Source organism: Heterodontus francisci, chromosome 8, assembly GCF_036365525.1.
Source record: "Heterodontus francisci isolate sHetFra1 chromosome 8, sHetFra1.hap1, whole genome shotgun sequence".
Classification (NCBI taxonomy): Eukaryota; Metazoa; Chordata; class Chondrichthyes; order Heterodontiformes; family Heterodontidae; genus Heterodontus; species Heterodontus francisci.
In genome coordinates this window covers 117652989-117678011 of record NC_090378.1, presented here as the reverse complement: position 1 = coordinate 117678011, position 25023 = coordinate 117652989, and the positions used below count along the sequence as shown (strand labels likewise).

The window sequence follows — 25023 nt, the reverse complement described above, 5'->3', positions numbered from 1 at the left end:
TCCCACCTCCTCGACTGACACTTTCCACAGTTATATATAATATATAATAAGGGACGCACAGTCCCACCTCCTCGACTGACACGTTCCACAGTTATATATAATATATAATAATGGACACACAGTCCCACCTCCTGCACTGACACATCCCACAGTTATATATAATATATATTAATGGACGCACCGTGCCACCTCCTCGACTGACACGTTCCACAGTTATATATAATATATAATAATGGACAGACAGTCCCACCTCCCGCACTGACACATCCCACAGTTATATATAATATATAATAATGGACACACAGTCCCACCTCCCGCACTGACACATCCCACAGTTATATATAATATATAATAATGGACACACAGTCCCACCTCCCGCACTGACACATCCCACAGTTATATATAATATATAATAATAGACACACAGTCCCACCACCTGTACTGACACATCCTACAGTTATATATAATATATAATAATGGACACACAGTCCCACCTCCCGCACTGACACATCCCACAATTATATATAGTATATAATAATGGACACACAGTCCCACCTCCCGAACTGACACATCCCACAGTTATATATAATATATAATAATGGACGCACAGTCCCACCTCCTCGACTGACACGTTCCACAGTTATATATAATATATGATAATGGACACACAGTCCCACCTCCTGTACTGACACATCCCACAGTTATATATAATATATAATAATGGACACACAGTCCCACCTCCCGCACTGACACATCCCACAGTTATATATAATATATAATAATGGACACACAGTCCCACCTCCTCGACTGACACGTTCCACAGTTATATATAATATATAATAATGGACACACAGTCCCACCTCCTTGATTTACACGTTCCACAGTTATATATAATATATAGTAATGGACACACAGTCCCACCTCCCGCACTGACACATCCCACAGTTATATATAATATATAATAATGGACGCACAGTCCCACCTCCTCGACTGACACGTTCCACAGTTATATATAATATATAATAATGGACACACAGTCCCACCTCCTCGACTGACACGTTCCACAGTTATATATAATATATGATAATGGACACACAGTCCCACCTCCTGTACTGACACATCCCACAGTTATATATAATATATAATAATGGACACACAGTCCCACCTCCCGCACTGACACATCCCACAGTTATATATAATATATAATAATGGACACACAGTCCCACCTCCTCGACTGACACTTTCCACAGTTATATATAATATATAATAAGGGACGCACAGTCCCACCTCCTCGACTGACACGTTCCACAGTTATATATAATATATAATAATGGACACACAGTCCCACTTCCTTGATTTACACGTTCCACAGTTATATATAATATATAGTAATGGACACACAGTCCCACCTCCCGCACTGACACATCCCACAGTTATATATAATATATAATAATGGACGCACAGTCCCACCTCCTCGACTGACACGTTCCACAGTTATATATAATATATAATAATGGACACACAGTCCCACCTCCTGCACTGACACATCCCACAGTTATATATAATATATAATAATGGACACACAGTCCCACCTCCTGTACTGACACATCCCACAGTTATATATAATATATAATAATGGACACACAGTCCCACCTCCCGCACTGACACATCCCACAGTTATATATAATATATAATAATGGACACACAGTCCCACCTCCTCGACTGACACTTTCCACAGTTATATATAATATATAATAAGGGACGCACAGTCCCACCTCCTCGACTGACACGTTCCACAGTTATATATAATATATAATAATGGAGATACAGTCCCACTTCCTTGATTTACACGTTCCACAGTTATATATAATATATAGTAATGGACACACAGTCCCACCTCCCGCACTGACACATCCCACAGTTATATATAATATATAATAATGGACGCACAGTCCCACCTCCTCGACTGACACGTTCCACAGTTATATATAATATATAATAATGGACACACAGTCCCACCTCCTGCACTGACACATCCCACAGTTATATATAATATATAATAATGGACGCACCGTGCCACCTCCTCGACTGACACGTTCCACAGTTATATATAATATATAATAATGGAAACACAGTCGAACCTCCCGCACTGAAACATCCCACAGTTATATATAATATATAATAATGGACACACTGTCCCACCTCCTGTACTGACACATCCCACAGTTATATATAATATATAATAATGGACACACAGTCCCACCACCTGCACTGACACATCCCACAGTTATATATAATATATAATAATGGACACACAGTCCCACCTCCCGCACTGACACATCCCACAGTTATATATAATATATAATAATGGACACACTGTCCCACCACCTGCACTGACACATCCCACAGTTATATATAATATATAATAATGGACACACAGTCCCACCTCCCGCACTGACACATCCCACAGTTATAGAAAATATATAATAATGGACACACTGTCCCACCTCCTGTACTGACACATCCCACAGTTATATATAATATATAATAATGGACACACAGTCCCACCACCTGCACTGACACATCCCACAGTTATATATAATATATAATAATGGACACACAGTCCCACCTCCCGCACTGACACATCCCACAGTTATATATAATATATAATAATGGACACACTGTCCCACCACCTGCACTGACACATCCCACATTTATATATAATATATAATAATGGACACACAGTCCCACCTCCCGCACTGACACATCCCACAGTTATATATAATATATAATAATGGACACACTGTCCCACCACCTGCACTGACACATCCCACAGTTATATATAATATATAATAATGGACACACAGTCCCACCTCCTGCACTGACACATCCCACAGTTATATATAATATATAATAATGGACACACTGTCCCACCACCTGCACTGACACATCCCACAGTTATATATAATATATAATAATGGACACACAGTCCCACCTCCCGCACTGACACATCCCACAGTTATATATAGTATATAATAATGGACACACAGTCCCACCTCCCGCACTGACACATCCCACAGTTATATATAATATATAATAATGGACACACAGTCCCACCACCTGTACTGACACATCCGACAGTTATATATAATATATAATAATGGACACACAGTCCCACCTCCCGCACTGACACATCCCGCAGTTATACATAGTATATAATAATGGACACACAGTCCCACCTCCCGCACTGACACATCCCACAGTTATATATAGTATATAATAATGGACACACAGTCCCACCTCCCGCACTGACACATCTGACAGTTATATATAGTATATAATAATGGACACCCAGTCCCACCTCCCGCACTGACACATCCCACAGTTATATATAATATATAATAATGGACACACAGTCCCACCTCCAGTCCTGACACATCCCACAGTTATATATAATATATAATAATGGATACACAGTCCCACCTCCCGCACTGACATCCCACAGTTATATATAATATATAATAATGGACGCACAGTCCCACCTACCCGACTGACATGTTCCACATTTATATATAATATATAATAATGGACTCACAGCCCTCCTCCCGCACTGACACATCCCACAGTTATAGATAATATATAATAATGGACACACAGTCCCACCTCCCGCACTGACACATCCCACAGTTATATATAATATATAATAAGGGACACACAGTCCCACCTCCTCGACTGACACATCCCACAGTTATATATAATATATAATAATGGATGCACAGTCCCACCTCCTCGACTGACACGTTCCACAGTTATATATAATATATAATAAGGGACGCACAGTCCCACCTCCTCGACTGACACGTTCCACAGTTATATATAATATATAATTAGGGACGCACAGTCCCACCTCCTCGACTAACACGTTCCACAGTTATATATAATATATAATAAGGGACGCACAGTCCCACCTCCTCGACTGACACGTTCCACTGTTATATATAATATATAATATGGGACGCACAGTCCCACCTCCCGCACTGACACATCCCACAGTTATAGATAATATATAATAAGGGACGCACAGTCCCACTTCCTCGACTGACACGTTCCACTGCTATATATAATATATAATAATGGATGCACAGTCCCACCTCCCGCACTGACACATCCCACAGTTATAGATAATGTATAATAATGGACACACAGTCCGACCTCCTGCACTGACACATCCCACAGTTATATATAATATATAATAATGGACACACAGTCCCACCTCCTGAACTGACACATCCCACAGTTATATATAATATATAATAATGGACGCACAGTCCCACCTCCTGTACTGACACATCCCACTGTTATATCTAATATATAATAATGGACACACAGTCCCACCTCCTGGACTGACACGTCCCACAGTTATATATAAGACATAATATTGGACACACAGTCCCACCTCCTGTACTGACACATCCGACAGTTATATATAATATATAATATTGGACACACAGCCCCACCTCCTGTCCTGACAGATCCCACTGTTATCTAGAATATATAATAATGGGCACACAGTCCCACCTCCTGTACTGACACATCCGACAGTTATCTAGAATATATAATAATGGACACACAGTCCCACCTCCCGCACTGACACATCCGACAGTTGTATATAATATATAATAATGGACACACAGTCCCACTTCCCGCACTGACACATCCCACAGTTATATATAATATATAATATTGGACGCACAGTCCCACCTCCTCGACTGACACGTTCCACAGTTATATATAATATATAATAATGGACACACAGTCCCACCTCCTGTACTGACACATCCCACAGTTATATATAATATATAATAATGGACACACAGTCCCTCCTCCCGCACTGACACATCCCACAGTTATATATAATATATAATAATGGACGCACAGTCCCACCTCCTCGACTGACACGTTCCACAGTTATATATAATATATAATAATGGAGACACAGTCCCACCTCCTTGATTTACACGTTCCACAGTTATATATAATATATAGTAATGGACACACAGTCCCACCTCCTCGACTGACACGTTCCACAGTTATATATAATATATAGTAATGGACACACAGTCCCACCTCCCGCACTGACACATCCCACAGTTATATATAATATCTAATAATGGACACACAGTCCCACCTCCCGCACTGACACATCCCACAGTTATATATAATATATAATAATGTACACACAGTCCCACCTCCCGCACTGACACATCCCACAGTTATATATAATATATAATCATGGACGCACAGTCCCACCTCCTCGACTGACACGTTCCACAGTTATATATAATATATAATAATGGACAGACAGTCCCACCTCCCGCACTGACACATCCCACAGTTATATATAATATATAATAATGGAAACACAGTCCCACCTCCCGCACTGAAACATCCCACAGTTATATATAGTATATAATAATGGACACACAGTCCCACCTCCCGCACTGACACATCCCACAGTTATATATAATATATAATAATCGACACACAGTCCCACCTCCTGCACTGACACATCCCACAGTTATATATAATATATAATAATGGACACACAGTCCCACTTCCTGCACTGACACATCCCACAGTTATATATAATATATAATAATGGACACACAGTCCCACCTCCCGCACTGACACATCCCACAGTTATATATAATATATAATAATCGACACACAGTCCCACCTCCTGCACTGACACATCCCACAGTTATATATAATATATAATAATGGACACACAGTCCCACCACCTGCACTGACACATCCCACAGTTATATATAATATATAATAATGGACACACAGTCCCACCTCCCGCACTGACACATCCCACAGTTATATATAATATATAATAATCGACACACAGTCCCACCTCCTGCACTGACACATCCCACAGTTATATATAATATATAATAATGGACACACAGTCCCACTTCCTGCACTGACACATCCCACAGTTATATATAATATATAATAATCGACACACAGTCCCACCTCCTGCACTGACACATCCCACAGTTATATATAATATATAATAATGGACACACAGTCCCACCTCCTGCACTGACACATCCCACAGTTATATATAATATATAATAATGGACACACAGTCCCACCTCCTGTACTGACACATCCCACAGTTATATATAATATATAATAATGGACACACAGTCCCACCTCCCGCACTGACACATCCCACAGTTATATATAATATATAATAATCGACACACAGTCCCACCTCCTGCACTGACACATCCCACAGTTATATATAATATATAATAATGGACACACAGTCCCATAACCTGCACTGACACATCCCACAGTTATATATAATATATAATAATGGACACACAGTCCCACCTCCCGCACTGACACATCCCACAGTTATATATAATATATAATAATCGACACACAGTCCCACCTCCTGCACTGACACATCCCACAGTTATATATAATATATAATAATGGACACACAGTCCCACTTCCTGCACTGACACATCCCACAGTTATATATAATATATAATAATGGACACACAGTCCCACCTCCCGCACTGACACATCCCACAGTTATATATAATATATAATAATGGATACACAGTCCCACCTCCCGCACTGACATCCCACAGTTATATATAATATATAATAATGAACACACAGTCCCACCTACCCGACTGACATGTTCCACATTTATATATAATATATAATAATGGACTCACAGCCCACCTCCCGCACTGACACATCCCACAGTTATAGATAATATATAATAATGGACACACAGTCCCACCTCCCGCACTGACACATCCCACAGTTATATATAATATATAATAATGGACGCACAGTCCCACCTACCCGACTGACATGTTCCACATTTATATATAATATATAATAATGGACTCACAGCCCACCTCCCGCACTGACACATTCCACAGTTATAGATAATATATAATAATGAACACACAGTCCCACCTCCTCGACTGACACGTTCCACAGTTATATATCATATATAATAATGGACGCACAGTCCCACCTACCCGACTGACATGTTCCACATTTATATATAATATATAATAATGGACTCACAGCCCACCTCCCGCACTGACACATCCCACAGTTATATATAATATATAATAATGGATGCACAGTCCCACCTCCTCGACTGACACGTTCCACAGTTATATATAATATATAATAAGGGACGCACAGTCCCACCTCCTCGACTGACACGTTCCACAGTTATATATAATATATAATAAGGGACGCACAGTCCCACCTCCTCGACTAACACGTTCCACAGTTATATATAATATATAATAAGGGACGCACAGTCCCACCTCCTCGACTGACACGTTCCACAGTTATATATAATATATAATAAGGGACGCACAGTCCCACCTCCTCGACTAACACGTTCCACAGTTATATATAATATATAATAAGGGACGCACAGTCCCACCTCCTCGACTAACACGTTCCACAGTTATATATAATATATAATAAGGGACGCACAGTCCCACCTCCCGCACTGACACATCCCACAGTTATAGATAATATATAATAAGGGACGCACAGTCCCACCTCCTCGACTGACACGTTCCACTGTTCTATATAATATATAATAATGGATGCACAGTCCCAATTTCTCTACTGACACATCCACCGTTATATATAATATATAATAATGGACACACAGTCACAATTTCACTACTGACACATCCACAGTTATATATAATATATAATAATGGACACACAGTCCCACCTCCTGTACTGACACATCCCACAGTTATATATAATATATAATAATGGACACACAGTCACACCTCCTGCACTGACACATCCCACAGTTATATATAATATATAATAATGGACACACAGTCCCAATTTCTCTACTGACACATCCACCGTTATATATAATATATAATAATGGACACACAGTCCCAATTTCACTACTGACACATCCACAGTTATATATAATATATAATAATGGACACACAGTCCCACCTCCTGTACTGACACATCCCACAGTTATATATAATATATAATAATGGACACACAGTCACACCTCCTGTACTGACACATCCCACAGTTATATATAATATATAATAATGGACGCACAGTCCCACCTCCTCGACTGACACGTTCCACAGTTATATATAATATATAATAATGGAGACACAGTCCCACCTCCTTGATTTACACGTTCCACAGTTATATATAATATATAGTAATGGACACACAGTCCCACCTCCTCGACTGACACGTTCCACAGTTATATATAATATATAGTAATGGACACACAGTCCCACCTCCCGCACTGACACATCCCACAGTTATATATAATATCTAATAATGGACACACAGTCCCACCTCCCGCACTGACACATCCCACAGTTATATATAATATATAATAATGTACACACAGTCCCACCTCCCGCACTGACACATCCCACAGTTATATATAATATATAATCATGGACGCACAGTCCCACCTCCTCGACTGACACGTTCCACAGTTATATATAATATATAATAATGGACAGACAGTCCCACCTCCCGCACTGACACATCCCACAGTTATATATAATATATAATAATGGAAACACAGTCCCACCTCCCGCACTGAAACATCCCACAGTTATATATAGTATATAATAATGGACACACAGTCCCACCTCCCGCACTGACACATCCCACAGTTATATATAATATATAATAATCGACACACAGTCCCACCTCCTGCACTGACACATCCCACAGTTATATATAATATATAATAATGGACACACAGTCCCACTTCCTGCACTGACACATCCCACAGTTATATATAATATATAATAATGGACACACAGTCCCACCTCCCGCACTGACACATCCCACAGTTATATATAATATATAATAATCGACACACAGTCCCACCTCCTGCACTGACACATCCCACAGTTATATATAATATATAATAATGGACACACAGTCCCACCACCTGCACTGACACATCCCACAGTTATATATAATATATAATAATGGACACACAGTCCCACCTCCCGCACTGACACATCCCACAGTTATATATAATATATAATAATCGACACACAGTCCCACCTCCTGCACTGACACATCCCACAGTTATATATAATATATAATAATGGACACACAGTCCCACTTCCTGCACTGACACATCCCACAGTTATATATAATATATAATAATCGACACACAGTCCCACCTCCTGCACTGACACATCCCACAGTTATATATAATATATAATAATGGACACACAGTCCCACCTCCTGCACTGACACATCCCACAGTTATATATAATATATAATAATGGACACACAGTCCCACCTCCTGTACTGACACATCCCACAGTTATATATAATATATAATAATGGACACACAGTCCCACCTCCCGCACTGACACATCCCACAGTTATATATAATATATAATAATCGACACACAGTCCCACCTCCTGCACTGACACATCCCACAGTTATATATAATATATAATAATGGACACACAGTCCCACCACCTGCACTGACACATCCCACAGTTATATATAATATATAATAATGGACACACAGTCCCACCTCCCGCACTGACACATCCCACAGTTATATATAATATATAATAATCGACACACAGTCCCACCTCCTGCACTGACACATCCCACAGTTATATATAATATATAATAATGGACACACAGTCCCACTTCCTGCACTGACACATCCCACAGTTATATATAATATATAATAATGGACACACAGTCCCACCTCCCGCACTGACACATCCCACAGTTATATATAATATATAATAATGGATACACAGTCCCACCTCCCGCACTGACATCCCACAGTTATATATAATATATAATAATGAACACACAGTCCCACCTACCCGACTGACATGTTCCACATTTATATATAATATATAATAATGGACTCACAGCCCACCTCCCGCACTGACACATCCCACAGTTATAGATAATATATAATAATGGACACACAGTCCCACCTCCCGCACTGACACATCCCACAGTTATATATAATATATAATAATGGACGCACAGTCCCACCTACCCGACTGACATGTTCCACATTTATATATAATATATAATAATGGACTCACAGCCCACCTCCCGCACTGACACATCCCACAGTTATATATAATATATAATAATGGATGCACAGTCCCACCTCCTCGACTGACACGTTCCACAGTTATATATAATATATAATAAGGGACGCACAGTCCCACCTCCTCGACTGACACGTTCCACAGTTATATATAATATATAATAAGGGACGCACAGTCCCACCTCCTCGACTAACACGTTCCACAGTTATATATAATATATAATAAGGGACGCACAGTCCCACCTCCTCGACTGACACGTTCCACAGTTATATATAATATATAATAAGGGACGCACAGTCCCACCTCCTCGACTAACACGTTCCACAGTTATATATAATATATAATAAGGGACGCACAGTCCCACCTCCTCGACTGACACGTTCCACTGTTATATATAATATATAATATGGGACGCACAGTCCCACCTCCCGCACTGACACATCCCACAGTTATAGATAATATATAATAAGGGACGCACAGTCCCACCTCCTCGACTGACACGTTCCACTGTTCTATATAATATATAATAATGGATGCACAGTCCCAATTTCTCTACTGACACATCCACCGTTATATATAATATATAATAATGGACACACAGTCCCAATTTCACTACTGACACATCCACAGTTATATATAATATATAATAATGGACACACAGTCCCACCTCCTGTACTGACACATCCCACAGTTATATATAATATATAATAATGGACACACAGTCACACCTCCTGCACTGACACATCCCACAGTTATATATAATATATAATAATGGACACACAGTCCCAATTTCTCTACTGACACATCCACCGTTATATATAATATATAATAATGGACACACAGTCCCAATTTCACTACTGACACATCCACAGTTATATATAATATATAATAATGGACACACAGTCCCACCTCCTGTACTGACACATCCCACAGTTATATATAATATATAATAATGGACACACAGTCACACCTCCTGTACTGACACATCCCACAGTTATATATAATATATAATAATGGACACACAGTCACACCTCCTGCACTGACACATCCCACAGTTATATATAATATATAATAATGGACACACAGTCCCAATTTCTCTACTGACACATCCACCGTTATATATAATATATAATAATGGACACACAGTCCCAATTTCACTACTGACACATCCACAGTTATATATAATATATAATAATGGATACACAGTCCCACCTCCTGTACTGACACATCCCACAGTTATATATAATATATAATAATGGACACACAGTCACACCTCCTGCACTGACACATCCCACAGTTATATATAATATATAATAATGGACACACAGTCCCAATTTCTCTACTGACACATCCACCGTTATATATAATATATAATAATGGACACACAGTCCCAATTTCACTACTGACACATCCACAGTTATATATAATATATAATAATGGATACACAGTCCCACCTCCTGTACTGACACATCCCACAGTTATATATAATATATAATAATGGACACACAGTCCCACCTCCTGTACTGACACATCCCACAGTTATATATAATATATAATAATGGACACACAGTCACACCTCCTGCACTGACACATCCCACAGTTATATATAATATATAATAATGGACACACAGTCCCACCTCCTGCACTGACACATCCCACAGTTATATATAATATATAATAATGGACACACAGACCCACCTCCTGTACTGACACATCCCACAGTTATATATAATAGTTAATAATGGACACACAGTCACACCTCCTGCACTGACACATCCCACAGTTATATATAATATATAATAATGGACACACAGTCCCACCTCCTGCACTGACACATCCCACAGTTATATATAATATATAATAATGGACACACAGTCCCACCTCCTGTACTGACACATCCCACAGTTATATATAATATATAATAATGGACACACAGTCACACCTCCTGCACTGACACATCCCACAGTTATATATAATATATAATAATGGACACACAGTCACACCTCCTGCACTGACACATCCCACAGTTATATATAATATATAATAATGGACACACAGTCCCACCTCCTGTACTGACACATCCCACAGTTATATATAATAGTTAATAATGGACACACAGTCCCACCTCCTGTACCGACACATCCCACAGTTATATTTATTATATAATAAACAGACCTTCTATTAAAACAGTTGCTTCAATCTCCTGTCTTATCTATCTGGGAAATATTTGCTGTTTTGTGCATTGCTGCCACATGTGTCGATGAGAGTGTTGACAGAAACATTCCCCTGAACGGTGTGAGGAATTGAGAAAGGATGGAGGAGTTTAGAGAGGACGAGGAGCTGCTGTCTTCATCAGTGAGAATCTCACAGCTCTGGAGATTTGACATTTTGCTTCATTCGATTCTCTCTGGGTTCTCGTGGAGTCGCTTCATGAGCACAGACTAATTATTGATCATTATTATTGACCCCCCATCCCAGGTCAGACACCCCAGGTCAGTTACTATGGAAACAGGTTTCTTATCATCTGATTGGACAATCTGGATGACACAATTTTCACCAATCAAAATCCAATTTAGAAAAGTGTCGAAATGAATAAAACTGAAATCATAAATAGAAAGCAAACTGAACAAATTAAAGCCTGATGTTATTTCCACGATCCACTACACACTCCTGTCCCTGTGGTGCCCACTGCAGCCTGAAGGCCTCAAGTGACCCAGCAGACACCCCCTGCTCCTTCTCCAGGGCCACCCGGGTGGGGACAATGCCATGGTAGAGAGACTGGCAGCCAGTGCCACCACCCCATGGGTCCCATCCAACTCGGGCCTGTGGATGGACACCTTGGCCAGGCCCAGGAGCAGACCCACGAGGAGGGGCCTCCAACCTGCCCAGTCACCTCTGCACTGGGTGGCCAAAGATCAGGAGTGTGGGCCTGAATTGGAACCAGAGGATGAGAAGCAGCCCCTTCAAATAATGGAACAGGGGCCACAACCTCTCCCACTCCATGTAGACATGATCCACTGACTCTGAAACTCACTGTTTTCAAATGGTCCATGAGGAAGAGCAGAGTCAGCAACAGAAACATCACATTTACAGAAACACCCCTCCCCTTTTTTCCAGGGCACAGGCAGGTGAGCTCGGTTTGCTGGGAGATTTTCATTTCCCAGGAATTGAGTGGCTCCAGGCTTTTCCATCTGATGTGGTGGGAAGAGCAGCTGGAAGATTTATCATCGACAAGTAGAATTCCCAACTTTCCCAAGCACGGCAGCATGGAATTCAGACAGAGAGAGAGAGTGAAACAGAGACAGTCGGAGAGAGAGAGAAACAGAGACAGTGGGAGAGAGAGAATGACAGAAAGAGACAGTGAGAGAGAGAGAGAGAGATAAAGAGAGACAGTAGGAGAGAGAGAGAAAGTGCTAGAGAGAGACAGATAGAGAGAGAGAAAGAGTGAGAGAAAGAGAATGAGAGAAAGAGAGAGAGGGAGATAGTGAGATAGACAGAGGGAAAGAGCACAAGAGGGACAGCGTGAGAGAGAGAGATGGCTGGTTGGCCCAGTGGACATTGGGACTCTGACTTCTGGCCTATATGAGGGTCCCGAGCCTGCCCATGTCATCAGCACTCGCCGGAGCAACTTTCTGGGAGGCAGCCTCTTAATTGGTCACCTCCACACTCACTGTCCTATTAATGATGGCAGTCAGGCTCCCGAGCCTGCAGGCCCAATCAGAGGGCCCACAGTGATGTCAGGCTGGCAGCTCCACCGGGAGAGGTGGGCCCTGCTGAAACAGGCAGGCGAGAGTGAGGGCCCCTCAACATGGAGACGCCCTTGGCTGCCTGCAGAGGAATAGTAAAATAAAAAGGGCTGAAGCCAGTTGGGCCATCAGGTTGAAGAGGGTTAGGGTTAGGAAACTCCTCCACAGGATTATTAACAGGCGGGACTGCAGCTTTTCATCCCTGTAGCTCTGTCATTGGGACATAGAGTCTCCGTCTCCGATGGTCCCCTGGCCTGCTGCCGGGAGGCCTCCTCCATTGAGCTGGTGGCCTCCGCACTCGGGGGTGGGGAGGCCGCTCCGACGTTGGTAAAATACCAGCACCGGCTCAAAAATGGCCCCTAAATGTGAACTTCATTGCTCGAATTGTCTGCCCATCTCCATGGAGGCAGCAGATGACCGGTTCCCAGTACACCCATGGGAAAGTAACCCGGAGGCGGGAATGTGTCAGGGAGCCATGTTGACACGGCTCGTCGTATTTTTCCCAGTCCTGCCCAACCTCCAAATGAGAACCCCGTCTCCATGGCACCGGGAGAATTCATCCCAGTCTGTTAGAGACAGAGAGAGAGAAAGTGAGAGAGAGAGAAAGAGAGAGAGAGTGAGAGGGAGAAAAAGAGAGACAGAGTGAGACTGAATGAGAGAGAGTGAGAGTGAGAAAGAGAGTGAGTGAGAGAGAGAGAAAGAGAGAGACAGTGAGAGGGAGAAAAAGAGAGACAGAGTGAGAGAGTGAGAGAGAGTGAGAAATAGAGACAGAGTGAGAGAGAAACAGAGTGAGAGAGTGAGAGAGAGAGAAAGAGAGAGATAGTGAGAGGGAGAAAAAGAGAGACAGAGTGAGGCAGAATGAGAGAGTGAGAGTGAGAAAGAGAGAGAGAGTGAGAGAGAAAGAAAGAGAGAGACAGTGAGAGGGAGAAAAAGAGAGACAGAGTGAGGGAGTGAGAGAGAGTGAGAAAGAGAGACAGAGTGAGTGAGAGAAAGAGAGAGACAGATTGAGAGAGAGTGTGAGAGAGAGAGAGCGTGTGACAGAGACAGAGTAACAGGGAGTGAGAGAGAGGGACATAATGAGAGAGTGAAAGAGACAGAGTGAGAGAAAACAATGAGAGAGAGACAGAATGTGAGAGAAACCCAAAGTAGCAGAGACAGAGTGTGACACACTGTGAATGACACACACAGACAGAGACAGACAGAAGCACACATAGAGACAGAGACAAATAGATATATATAGAGAGAGTGTGAGAGACAGAGACACACATACACACAGGCAAAGAGTGACAGAGAAAGAGACACAGTGACAGTGAAAGACAGAGAGAGGGTGAGAGTGAGTGAGTGAAACAGAGAGCAGAGGATATTGTACAGCCCCTGCACTGGAAGCTGTCAGTGTGGTTTACGTTCGGTAAAGGAACCAAGCTCAGACTGAGTAAGTAAACCTCAATCCTCCGTTATTAATCCTTTAAATACTGAAACTTTCGAAAACACAAATGCTGAATAGTGGAAGGTGTTAGTAAGGAGCTGCAGTCAATGAAATGGTTCATTGAAGAGCACTGTGTATAACAGGGTGCCCAGCTGTATTTCTTTAGTTACATTCCCCCTTTAACCAGCAAGATATAAGTAACCAACTTTTACCGAGTGTGTAGAGGAGATCTGGACGTTTGCAGACTGTGGTCACATTCCTGCTCCATGGAGTGAAATCCCTCACTAGACTCCTGCCAGTCTCAGTGTGAGCTCTGGGTCTCTGTCACAGTCTCTGATAGAACTGATCTCAGCACCAGCACAGTGAGACACCAAGGTCCCACCTCCCCCAGCTTTAACTCTGCTCTGTCCACTCCCTGCTTATCTCTTGTCAAAGTTCTGATGACAAACAGCGACAGCAGGGCTCCCAATCCAGTGGCTTCAGTGTTCCAGGGTTTTGGGGAGACTCTCAGTTGCTTTGTCTTTGGGTCAAGTTCAGGTCGATTGTTCTGACCAGGTGATGAAAGTCTCTAGGGGTCTTTCACAGCCTTCACCTGGTCTTACTGTAACAAGATTTAATTTGAAACACACTGTGTGAGGCAAAGAAATGAGCACAAACAGGTTTTCTTAGGTTTAAAGAAGAAAGGTGAAATTTATTAAAACTTAAACTAAAACTCTAATTCAGTTAACGCGTACGGATACACGCCATGCCCCATGCTAGCATGCATATGCGATACACACATGCAAATAGAGACAGAAAAGAGCAGAAGAAAAATAAAGTGCAGAGGTTTGAGGCAATCTCTGAAGAGAGTTTTTGTTACTGTGCTTCGAGCTCACTGTAGTCCTTGCTTGTCGGTAGGTGTTGCTTTTCATTGGGGCCCAGTATTCTTCTTAAACCTTGTTCACTGTGGGAGACTTTTCCCTCTTGCGGTTCATATGTCTTCAATGATTCCTGAAGCTGGTCAGAGAGATGAAAGCCAATGGGAGAGAGACAGTGGCAAGCCAGCCATGAAAAGTCTTTTCAGTCCAGGAGCAAACAGCTTTCTGAGTTCAAATTCTCTGTGGCAAGTTCAAATTCAAAAAACTACAACAGCCAGTTAGTCATGTGACTAAACTGGTCTGGCCATGTCCGATGGTGTAGTCGGCCATCTTAGCAGTCAAGCTGGAATGGGAGCTCCTCCATCCTCAATGTCTGGTAATCAAAAGTCCATTGTGGATTGAATTTGTCAGGAAATGGTCTTTTGTCCCTTCCAAGTTCTGTCTGTTATTATGCCAATGTCTTTCCAGTCAAGGGCCTGGTGTTGTTTTTTAAAAACAAGTTATTTCTTTACTCCAGCAACAGGTTAAAAAGCAGTGTTCATATGGTGAAATTAATGTGCCTCATTCTTGGCAGGTGGGGGCCTGCATGACACTGATATTTATCTCTGAACCGATGTCACTGAAAATGTTCATTTACCTCATTGCTGTTTGTGGGATCTTGCTGTGCACAAATTGTCTGCCACATTTCCTGCATTCAAACAGTGACTGCTCTTTAAACAAGTCCTTCATTGTCTGTAAATGACTTTGGGAGGTCCTGAGGTGTGAAATACCCGACATAAATACAAGTCTTTCTTTTCTTTTTATTAACCGGGAGCTCCCACAATACCCTGTTGATTAAAGCTGAACCCAGCAGAAAATCCACATAAAACCGACTAATGTTTGTCTGATTTGTCTGTGTGTTTATTAGACATGACTGAGCAGATAGCAAGAGTTTCAGCAGCAACAAAGGTGTTACTCTAGTGCCCCTCCCACTTTCCCCATCGACTTACATAATACTTACGGGGAAAGGGCTCAGCACCTGCCATCGACTGGTTAAATGTCACCCCTCTAGACTACAGGTCTCCCGCAATCTGCTCTCCATCTCTCTCCTGAAGGCACTATCTCTGGCTGGGGCACAGCTCCACCCTCCCCAAGTGGCCTCATTCCTCCAAGTGTGAGCCGGGAGGTTGAGAATGGCAGGCTATTCGACTGTGAGGTTTTAGTGTTGTCTCAGTGGGTAGCACTCTCACCTCTGAGTCAGAATGTCGTGGCTTCAGGTCCCACTCCAGAGGCTGGAGCACATAATCCAGGCTGACACTGCAGTGCAGTATTGAGGGAGTGCTGCATTGTCAGAGGTGCTGTCTTTCAGTTGAGACAAACTGACGTCTGCCCTCTCAGGTGGATGTAAAGGATCCCACTGCGCTATTAGAAGAGCAGGGGAATTCTCCTCGGTGTTCTGGACAATGTTTATCACTCAACCAACGGCACTGAAAATCAGATGATCTGCTCATTATCACTCAGCTGTCTGGGATCTTGCTGTGCACAATTGGCCGTAAAACACTTTGGGACATCCTGAGGTAGTGACAGGCACTATAGAAATGCAAGTCTTTCTTTGAGTTTGGAGGCTCCTGATCCTGACCCTCGCGCACACTCTCACCTTCCAGGCGTCATGGGATCATTTGGAGCAGTGACTCTGCCTGACCCCAGTACACTGAGACTGATTATAACCTCACCCTTGACCTCACCCCAGTGTTGGACAAGAAGGTTTTAAATGAAATCTAAAACCTTCTACACCGACACCCAACATGAATCCTTTCTGACATGTGTTGATACAAGTCTGCTCCAGTGTTCTCGGAGAAAGTTCTCCGGATGTGGGTGTGATCTGAGATTTGTTAACACTGAGCCTGTTTCCTCCAGATAGACTGATCTATAGTTCGAGCTTCCTGTCAGGTTAACAGTGTCTTAAAGGGACACTGAGTCTTTAAACACTCTTACTATTAACCATTTCAGTGCTGAATTGGTGATAAACCTTCATTAGAGACGTTTAAACAGAGAAACATAGAAAGATTTACAATGCAGATGAGGCCATTCGGCCCATGGTGTCCATGCCAGCTGAAAATGAGTTAACAAACCTAATCCCACTTTCCAGCTCTTATTCCCATATCCCTGTAGGTTTCGGCACCTCAAGTGCATATCCAAGTGTTTTTTCAATGTGATGAGAGTTTCTGCCTCTACCACCCTTTCAGGCAGTGAGTTCCAGACCCCCAACACCCTCTGGGTGAAAATATTACTCCTCAATTCACCTCTCATCCTTCCACCAATTAATTTAAATCTATGCCGCTGGGTTATTGACCTCTCTGCTGCGGGAAGTAGGTCCTTCCTATCCACTCTATCTAGGCCCCTCATAATTTTATACACCTCAATTAAATCTCCCCTCAGTCTCCTCTGTTCCAGAGATAACAATCCCAGCCGATCCTATCTTTCCTCATAGGTAAAATTCTCCATTCCTGGTAACATCCTCGTAAATCTCCTCTGTACCCCCTCTTGTTTGATCACATCCTTCCTGTAATGTGGTAACCAGAACTGTACACAGTTTTCTAGCTGTGGTCTAACTAGTGTTTTCTACAGTTCTGGCATAACCTCCTTACCCTTATACTCCAGGCCTCAGCGAATAAGGGCAAGCATCCCGTAAGCCTTCTTAACCACCTTATCGAGCTGTCCTGCTACCTTCAGGGATCTGTGGACATGAACTCCAAGGTCCCTCAGTTCCTCTACACTTCTCAGTATCATCCCATTTATTGGATATTCCTTTGCCTCGTTTGTCCTCCCCAAATGCATTACCTCACATTTCTCTGGACTGAATTCCATTTGCTATTTTTCTGCTCACCTGACCAGTCCATTGATATCTTCCTGCAGTCTACAGCCTTTTTCCTCATTATCAACCGCAAGGCCTATTTTTGTATCATCTGCAAACTTCTTAATACCCCTTCCATTTAAATCTAAATCATTGAAAGATACTATAATCAGCAGTGGACCCAGTACTGAGCCCTGCAGAACCCCACTGAAAACAGCTTTCCACTCACAAAAACACCCGTTGACAATAAAACTTTGCTTCCTGTCACTGACTCAATTTTTGATCCAATTTCCCACTTTTCCTTGGATCCCATGGGCTTTTAATTTTCTGACCAGTCTGCCATGTGGGATCTTATCAAAGGCCTTGCTAAAATCCATGTAGACTCTTTCAAACATGACGCCCACTTTGACACTCCTTGTAACCTCCTCATGAAATGTAATCGTTAGTCAGACACAAACTTCCCTTAACAAATCCATGCTGACTGTCCTGAATTAATCCCGTGCTTCTCTAAATGATGGTTTTTACTGTCTCTCAGAACTTTTTCCAATAATTTTCCCACTGCCGAGGTTATGCTGACTGATCTGTAATTACTTGGTCCATCCATTCTTTCCTTTTTAAACAACAGTAGAACATTAGCAGTCCTCCAGTCCTCAGGTACCATGCCTTTAACCAGAGAGAATTGGAAAATGAGGATCAGAGCCTCCGCTATTTCTTCCATTGCTTCCTTTGCAGCCTGGGATACATTTCACCTGGGCCTGGTGATTTATCCATTTTCAAGGATGTGAAACACCTTAATATTTCCTCCCTCACTAAGTTTATCCCATCCAAGATTTCACACTCCTCCTCCTTCACTACAATGTCTGCTTTGTCACTCTCTGTGAAAAAAGGCACAAAGTATTCATTCAGAAACATGTCCACATCCTCCGCCTCCACACACAGGTTAGGTTTTTGGACTCCAATTTACCCCGCTCTTTTCTTAGTGATTCTCCGGCTCTTTATGTATTTATTAAACATCTTTGGGTTTTCCTTGATTTTACTAGCTCATATTTTTTCATGTCCTCTCTTTGTTTCCCTAATTTCCTTTTCAATTTCACCCCTGAACTCTCTACACTTCTCCAGGTTTTCTGCAGTATCAAGATCTCAGTATCCAATATAAGTTTCCCTTTTGTACCTTATCCTACTGTGTATGCTCTTTACCATCTGCGGTAAATGGAGATTTGGGAGTCTCACCCTTTTTCTTTTGTGGGAACATGTTTGTTCTGAGCCCTCACTATCTCCTCCTTGAATGCCTCCCACTGCTCTGACACTGATTTACCTTCAAGTAGCTGTTTCCAGTCTAATTCTGACAAATCACATCTCAGCTTAGTAAAATTGGCCTTTCCCCAGTTTAAAACCTTTACTCTTGGTCCATCTTTATCCTTTTCTATAACTGCTCTAAATCTAACTGAATTATAATCACTGCCACTAAAACACTCTCACATTGATCCCCTTCCACCTGCCCAGATTCATTCCTGAAAACTAAGTCCAGAACTGTATCTTCTCTTGTTGGTCTTTCTACTGATGAGAAAAGTTCTCCCGAATGTATTTTAGGAATTCTGCGCCCTCTGTACCTTTTATACTGAATTTATCCCAGTTAATATTTGGAAAGTTGAAATCCCCTCCTATTACTGGCCTGTTGTTTCTGCACTTTTCAGTAATTTGCCGTCACATTTGCTCTTCTCTCTCCCTCTGACTGTTTGAGGGTCTATAGCAGGAGTCTGGAACCTGCGGCTCCGGAGCCACATGTGACTCTTTAACAGCTCATTTACAGCTGCCAACCTTTTCCAGTTGGATCACATTAACATGAAAAAGGCCGAAAAAATTCAGTCAAGGAAAGTAAACTGTGTTTTTATTGTGGGGATAAAAGGCTAATCATTATGTTGTACTTTATAGTTTCAAATGATTATTTAAATGAAAAGCATCATCATTGTCTAAATGAACTTGTTTGAGTGGTACAGCTTCCATTGGAGGAACAGTTTTTATGTTTGTGACCATTATTGTTTCTAATATCACTGAGATGATAAATTATTCTGCTATTAGAAACTTCTTTTTTATTACGAGAATCAATAGCTGAAAAAATTGTCTTAATTCTGCACATCTGAATTTAAATTTTTTTTTTAAATTTTGACTTTACTGACAAAATTATACAAAAACAAGTCAAAAAAATGCAATAATTCAGAGTGAAACCTATTCTGATTTTGACTTTTTTTCTATTGATACATAAATTCAATACATGTATTTTATTTATTATATATACAAAGTGTGCATTCTACCAGAGACACTTGGCAATTTAGAAGGTATTTGGTTTAGAAATGCTGAATTTTGGTCTTGACACTGCCAGTAGTTTTTATTTTAGGTAATATTTTTGAAAACAGTCTCTTCAGGTAATAAAGGTTACCGACCCCTGGTCTGTATATAGTGCAGCAATGTGATTGCCCCTTTTTTGTTCCTACGTTCATTCAGATGTCCTCATTCGATGATCCTGCTTGAATATCATCCCTCCTCACAGCTGCGATTTTTTCTTTTGACTAATATTGTGAAACCCTTCTCCTTTTTTCTCTCCCTCTCTATCCCGTTGGGAAACTCAGTATCAGGAATATTGAGCTGCCATTCCTGCCCTTCTTTCAGACTCATTTCAGTAATAACTGTCATCAAGGCAGCATTTGAGTCTGGAATCAAGGAGCCCGAGCAAAACTAGAGTCAGTGTGAATCAGGGGGAAATCTCTCGACTGTTTGGAGTCATACCTAGCACAAAGGAAGATAGCTGTGGTTGTTGGAGGTCAATCATCTCAGCTCCAGGACGTCACTGCAGGAGTTCCTCAGCATAGTGTCCTAGGCCCAACCATCTTCAGCTGCTTCATCAATGACCTTCCCTCCACCATAAGGTCAGAAGAGGGGATGTTCGCTGATGATTGCACATCCTTCAGCACCATTCGCGAATCCACAGAAACGGAAACAGACTATCTAGAAATGCAGCAAAACCTGGACACTGTCCACGCTTGGGCTGATAAGTAACAAGTAACATTCGCGTCACACAAGTGAAAGGCAATGACTATCTCAAATAAGAAAGAATCTAACCATCTCCCCTTGACATTCAATGGCATTACGATCGCTGAATCCCCCACTATCAACATCCTGAGGGTTACCATTGACCAGAACCTGAACTGCAGTAGCCCTGTAAATACTGTGGCTACAAGAGCAGGTCAAAGGCTGGCCACCTAGGAGGAAAGGCCAGCAGTTGCATGGGAACACCACCACCTGCAAGTTCTCCTCCAAGCCACACACCATCCTGACTTGGAACTATATCGCCGTTCCTTCACTGTCACTGGGTCAAAATCCTGGAACTCCCTGCCTAACAGCACTGTGGGTGTACCTACCCCACATGGACTGCAGCAGTTCAAGAAGGCAGCTCACCACCACCTTCTCAAGAGCTATTAGTGATGGGCAATAAATGCTGGCCTGGCCAGCGACGCCCACATCCCATGAATGAATAAAAAAAACTACCATATCATACTTCCAAGAGCAGTCGAACACAATTTAACCAGTTGAACATCAAACCATCCACTGTCTTTGTATTTTAGACTAAACCTAGCAAGCGAGGCAAATTAAGAAGTGATGGTGCTCATTTCTAACGATTCAACACCAGCCGTAGTTCATTAACTCAGCTGTCTGTTATCTGATGTGACATATCCAAACACAGAAACACCCACAGAAACATACACATAAATATACACATAGAACACACAAATATACACAGAGAATACACAAATGTACAGACAGAACACACAAATAAATACATAAAACACACAAATATATACAGAGGACACACAAATATACCGACAAAAGACACAAATATATACATAAAACACACAAATATATACAGAGAGCAAAAAATATACAAATAGAACACAGAAATACACAAACATGCAGTGATTAACAGTTTTTCTCTTCTCTTTCAGGCCGAGAGAAGTCTCAACCCACACTGACCCTGATGCCCCCCTCGCCGGAGGAGGTCAAGGCCAAGGGCACTGCCACCCTGGTGTGCCTTGCCGATCACTTCTATCCCGATGAAGTGGGGGTGGAGTGGAAGAAGGACGGTGCAGCCATTTCGGCCGGAGTTCAGACCAGCAATTACCTGCGAGCTTCGGACAGCACCTACAGTGTCAGCAGCCTGCTGACCCTCTCTGGCTCTGACTGGGAGTCCAACGCCCGCTTCTCCTGTGCCCTCACCCACGAGACCCTGTCCTCTCCCCTCAGTAAGAGTGTGAGCAGATCAGAATGTGTGTAGAATGTTAGAGACAGTCCGCAGAGGAGACACAACTTTAAATATAACAGGGGTGAGCTGGGAGGATAAAGGTCATTGTCAGCACGGAATTTCAACTCTCTTCCTTCTCGTGACTGGGTCTGAGACACCTCTGAGGATCAGGGGTTAAGGCACTAAATTGGGACAGTGTAGAGGGGGCTTTACTCTGTATCTAACCCGTACTGTACCTGCCCTGGGAGTGTTTGATTGGACAGTGTAGAGGGGGCTTTACTCTGTATCTAACCCGTACTGTACCTGCCCTGGGAGTGTTTGATTGGACAATGTAGACTCGTGATGCCAAGTAAAACCTCTCTAAGATGCTGAAGACTGTCAGCTGAGCTAAAATAATGTGAACCTCAGAAGTCGCTGCTTCAGTAAACCAGACCTCCTTCCTGCTCACCCTGCAGTTACAATTTAAAGTTTAGTCTCTGTTTAAAGCGACAGGATTCTCATGTTATTGAGAAAATCTCCACAACTGTTTTAATAAACCTTCATTCTCCCTGTGAATTTCTCCAGCTTCCTCTCACTGAGCTGTTTATTCAAGTCTTTTTACTGTAAATGTAAATCTGTAAAAGGTAATAAACATTAAGAATATTCAGTAAATGTCTCGGGAGTACTTTGGAAATGTCCCACATTCCTGTCAGTTGATTGGCTGTATTTCAGCAAGTGATTCTAATGATTGGCTGGTTGAACTCTCAATCAATAGCACATTAGCATAAGATTTGATTACAAACATAAATACAAACATATGAATTAGGAGCAGGAGTAGGCCACTCGGCCCCTCGAACCTGCTCCACCATTCAATAAGATCATGGCTGATCTGATTGTAATCTCAACACCACATTCCCTCCTACCCATGATAACCTTTCACCCCCTTGCTTATCAAGAATCTATCCACCTCTGCCTTAAAAATATTTATAGACTCTGCTTCCATCGCCTTTTGAGAAAGAGAGTTCCAAAGAGTCACGACCCTTGGAAATAAAAGAATTCTCAACTCTGTATTCAATGGGTGACACCTTATTTTTAAATAGTGACCCCAAGTTCTAGTTTCTTCAACAAGAAGAAACAACCTTTCCACATCCACCCTGTCAAAACCCCTCAGGAATCTTATATGTCTCCATCAAGTCACCTCTTACTCTTCTAAACTCCAGTGGATATAAACCTAACCTGTCCAACCTTTCCTCAGAGGAAAACCTGCACATTCCAAGTATTAGTCTAATAAACCTTCTCTGAACTGATTCCAACACATTTACATCCTGTAGGTGTGTGTTTCGGAGTGTGTGTGGGTTACCCAATACTGTCTGTAGGTGTGTGTGTCTGCGTGTGTGTGGGTTACCCTGTACTGTCTGTAGGTGTGTGTGTCTGAGTATGTGTGGGTTACCCAGTACTGTATGTTGGTGTGTGTGTCTGAGTGTGTGTGGGTTACACAGTACTGTCTGTAGGTGTGTGTGTCTGTGTGTGTGTGGGTTACCCTGTACTGTCTGTCGGTGTGTGTGTCTGAGTGTGTGTGGGTTACACAGTACTGTCTGTAGGTGTGTGTGTCTGTGTGTGTGTGGGTTACCCTGTACTGTCTGTAGGTGTGTGTGTCTGAGTATGTGTGGGTTACCCAGTACTGTATGTTGGTGTGTGTGTCTGAGTGT

General features: G+C 42.2%; 1 protein-coding gene and 1 gene segment (V, D, J or C); one reads left to right on the top strand and one right to left on the bottom strand.

Moving 5' to 3' along the window:
* The window catches only part of LOC137373097 (ral guanine nucleotide dissociation stimulator-like 1), an 86140-nt gene extending 70274 nt beyond the window's left edge, over window positions 1-15866 (bottom strand). The window contains exon 1 of the mRNA XM_068037970.1: window positions 15564-15866. The gene's annotated coding sequence lies outside the window, so the exon portion shown is untranslated. The remainder of the gene's footprint in view (window positions 1-15563) is intronic.
* The window catches only part of LOC137373098 (immunoglobulin kappa light chain-like), a 60711-nt gene extending 36725 nt beyond the window's left edge, over window positions 1-23986 (top strand). The window contains 2 exon segments of the V gene segment in view: window positions 15312-15357; window positions 23040-23986. Coding sequence covers window positions 15312-15357; window positions 23040-23368 — 375 coding nt within the window.
* Window positions 23987-25023: the final 1037 nt, after the last annotated feature.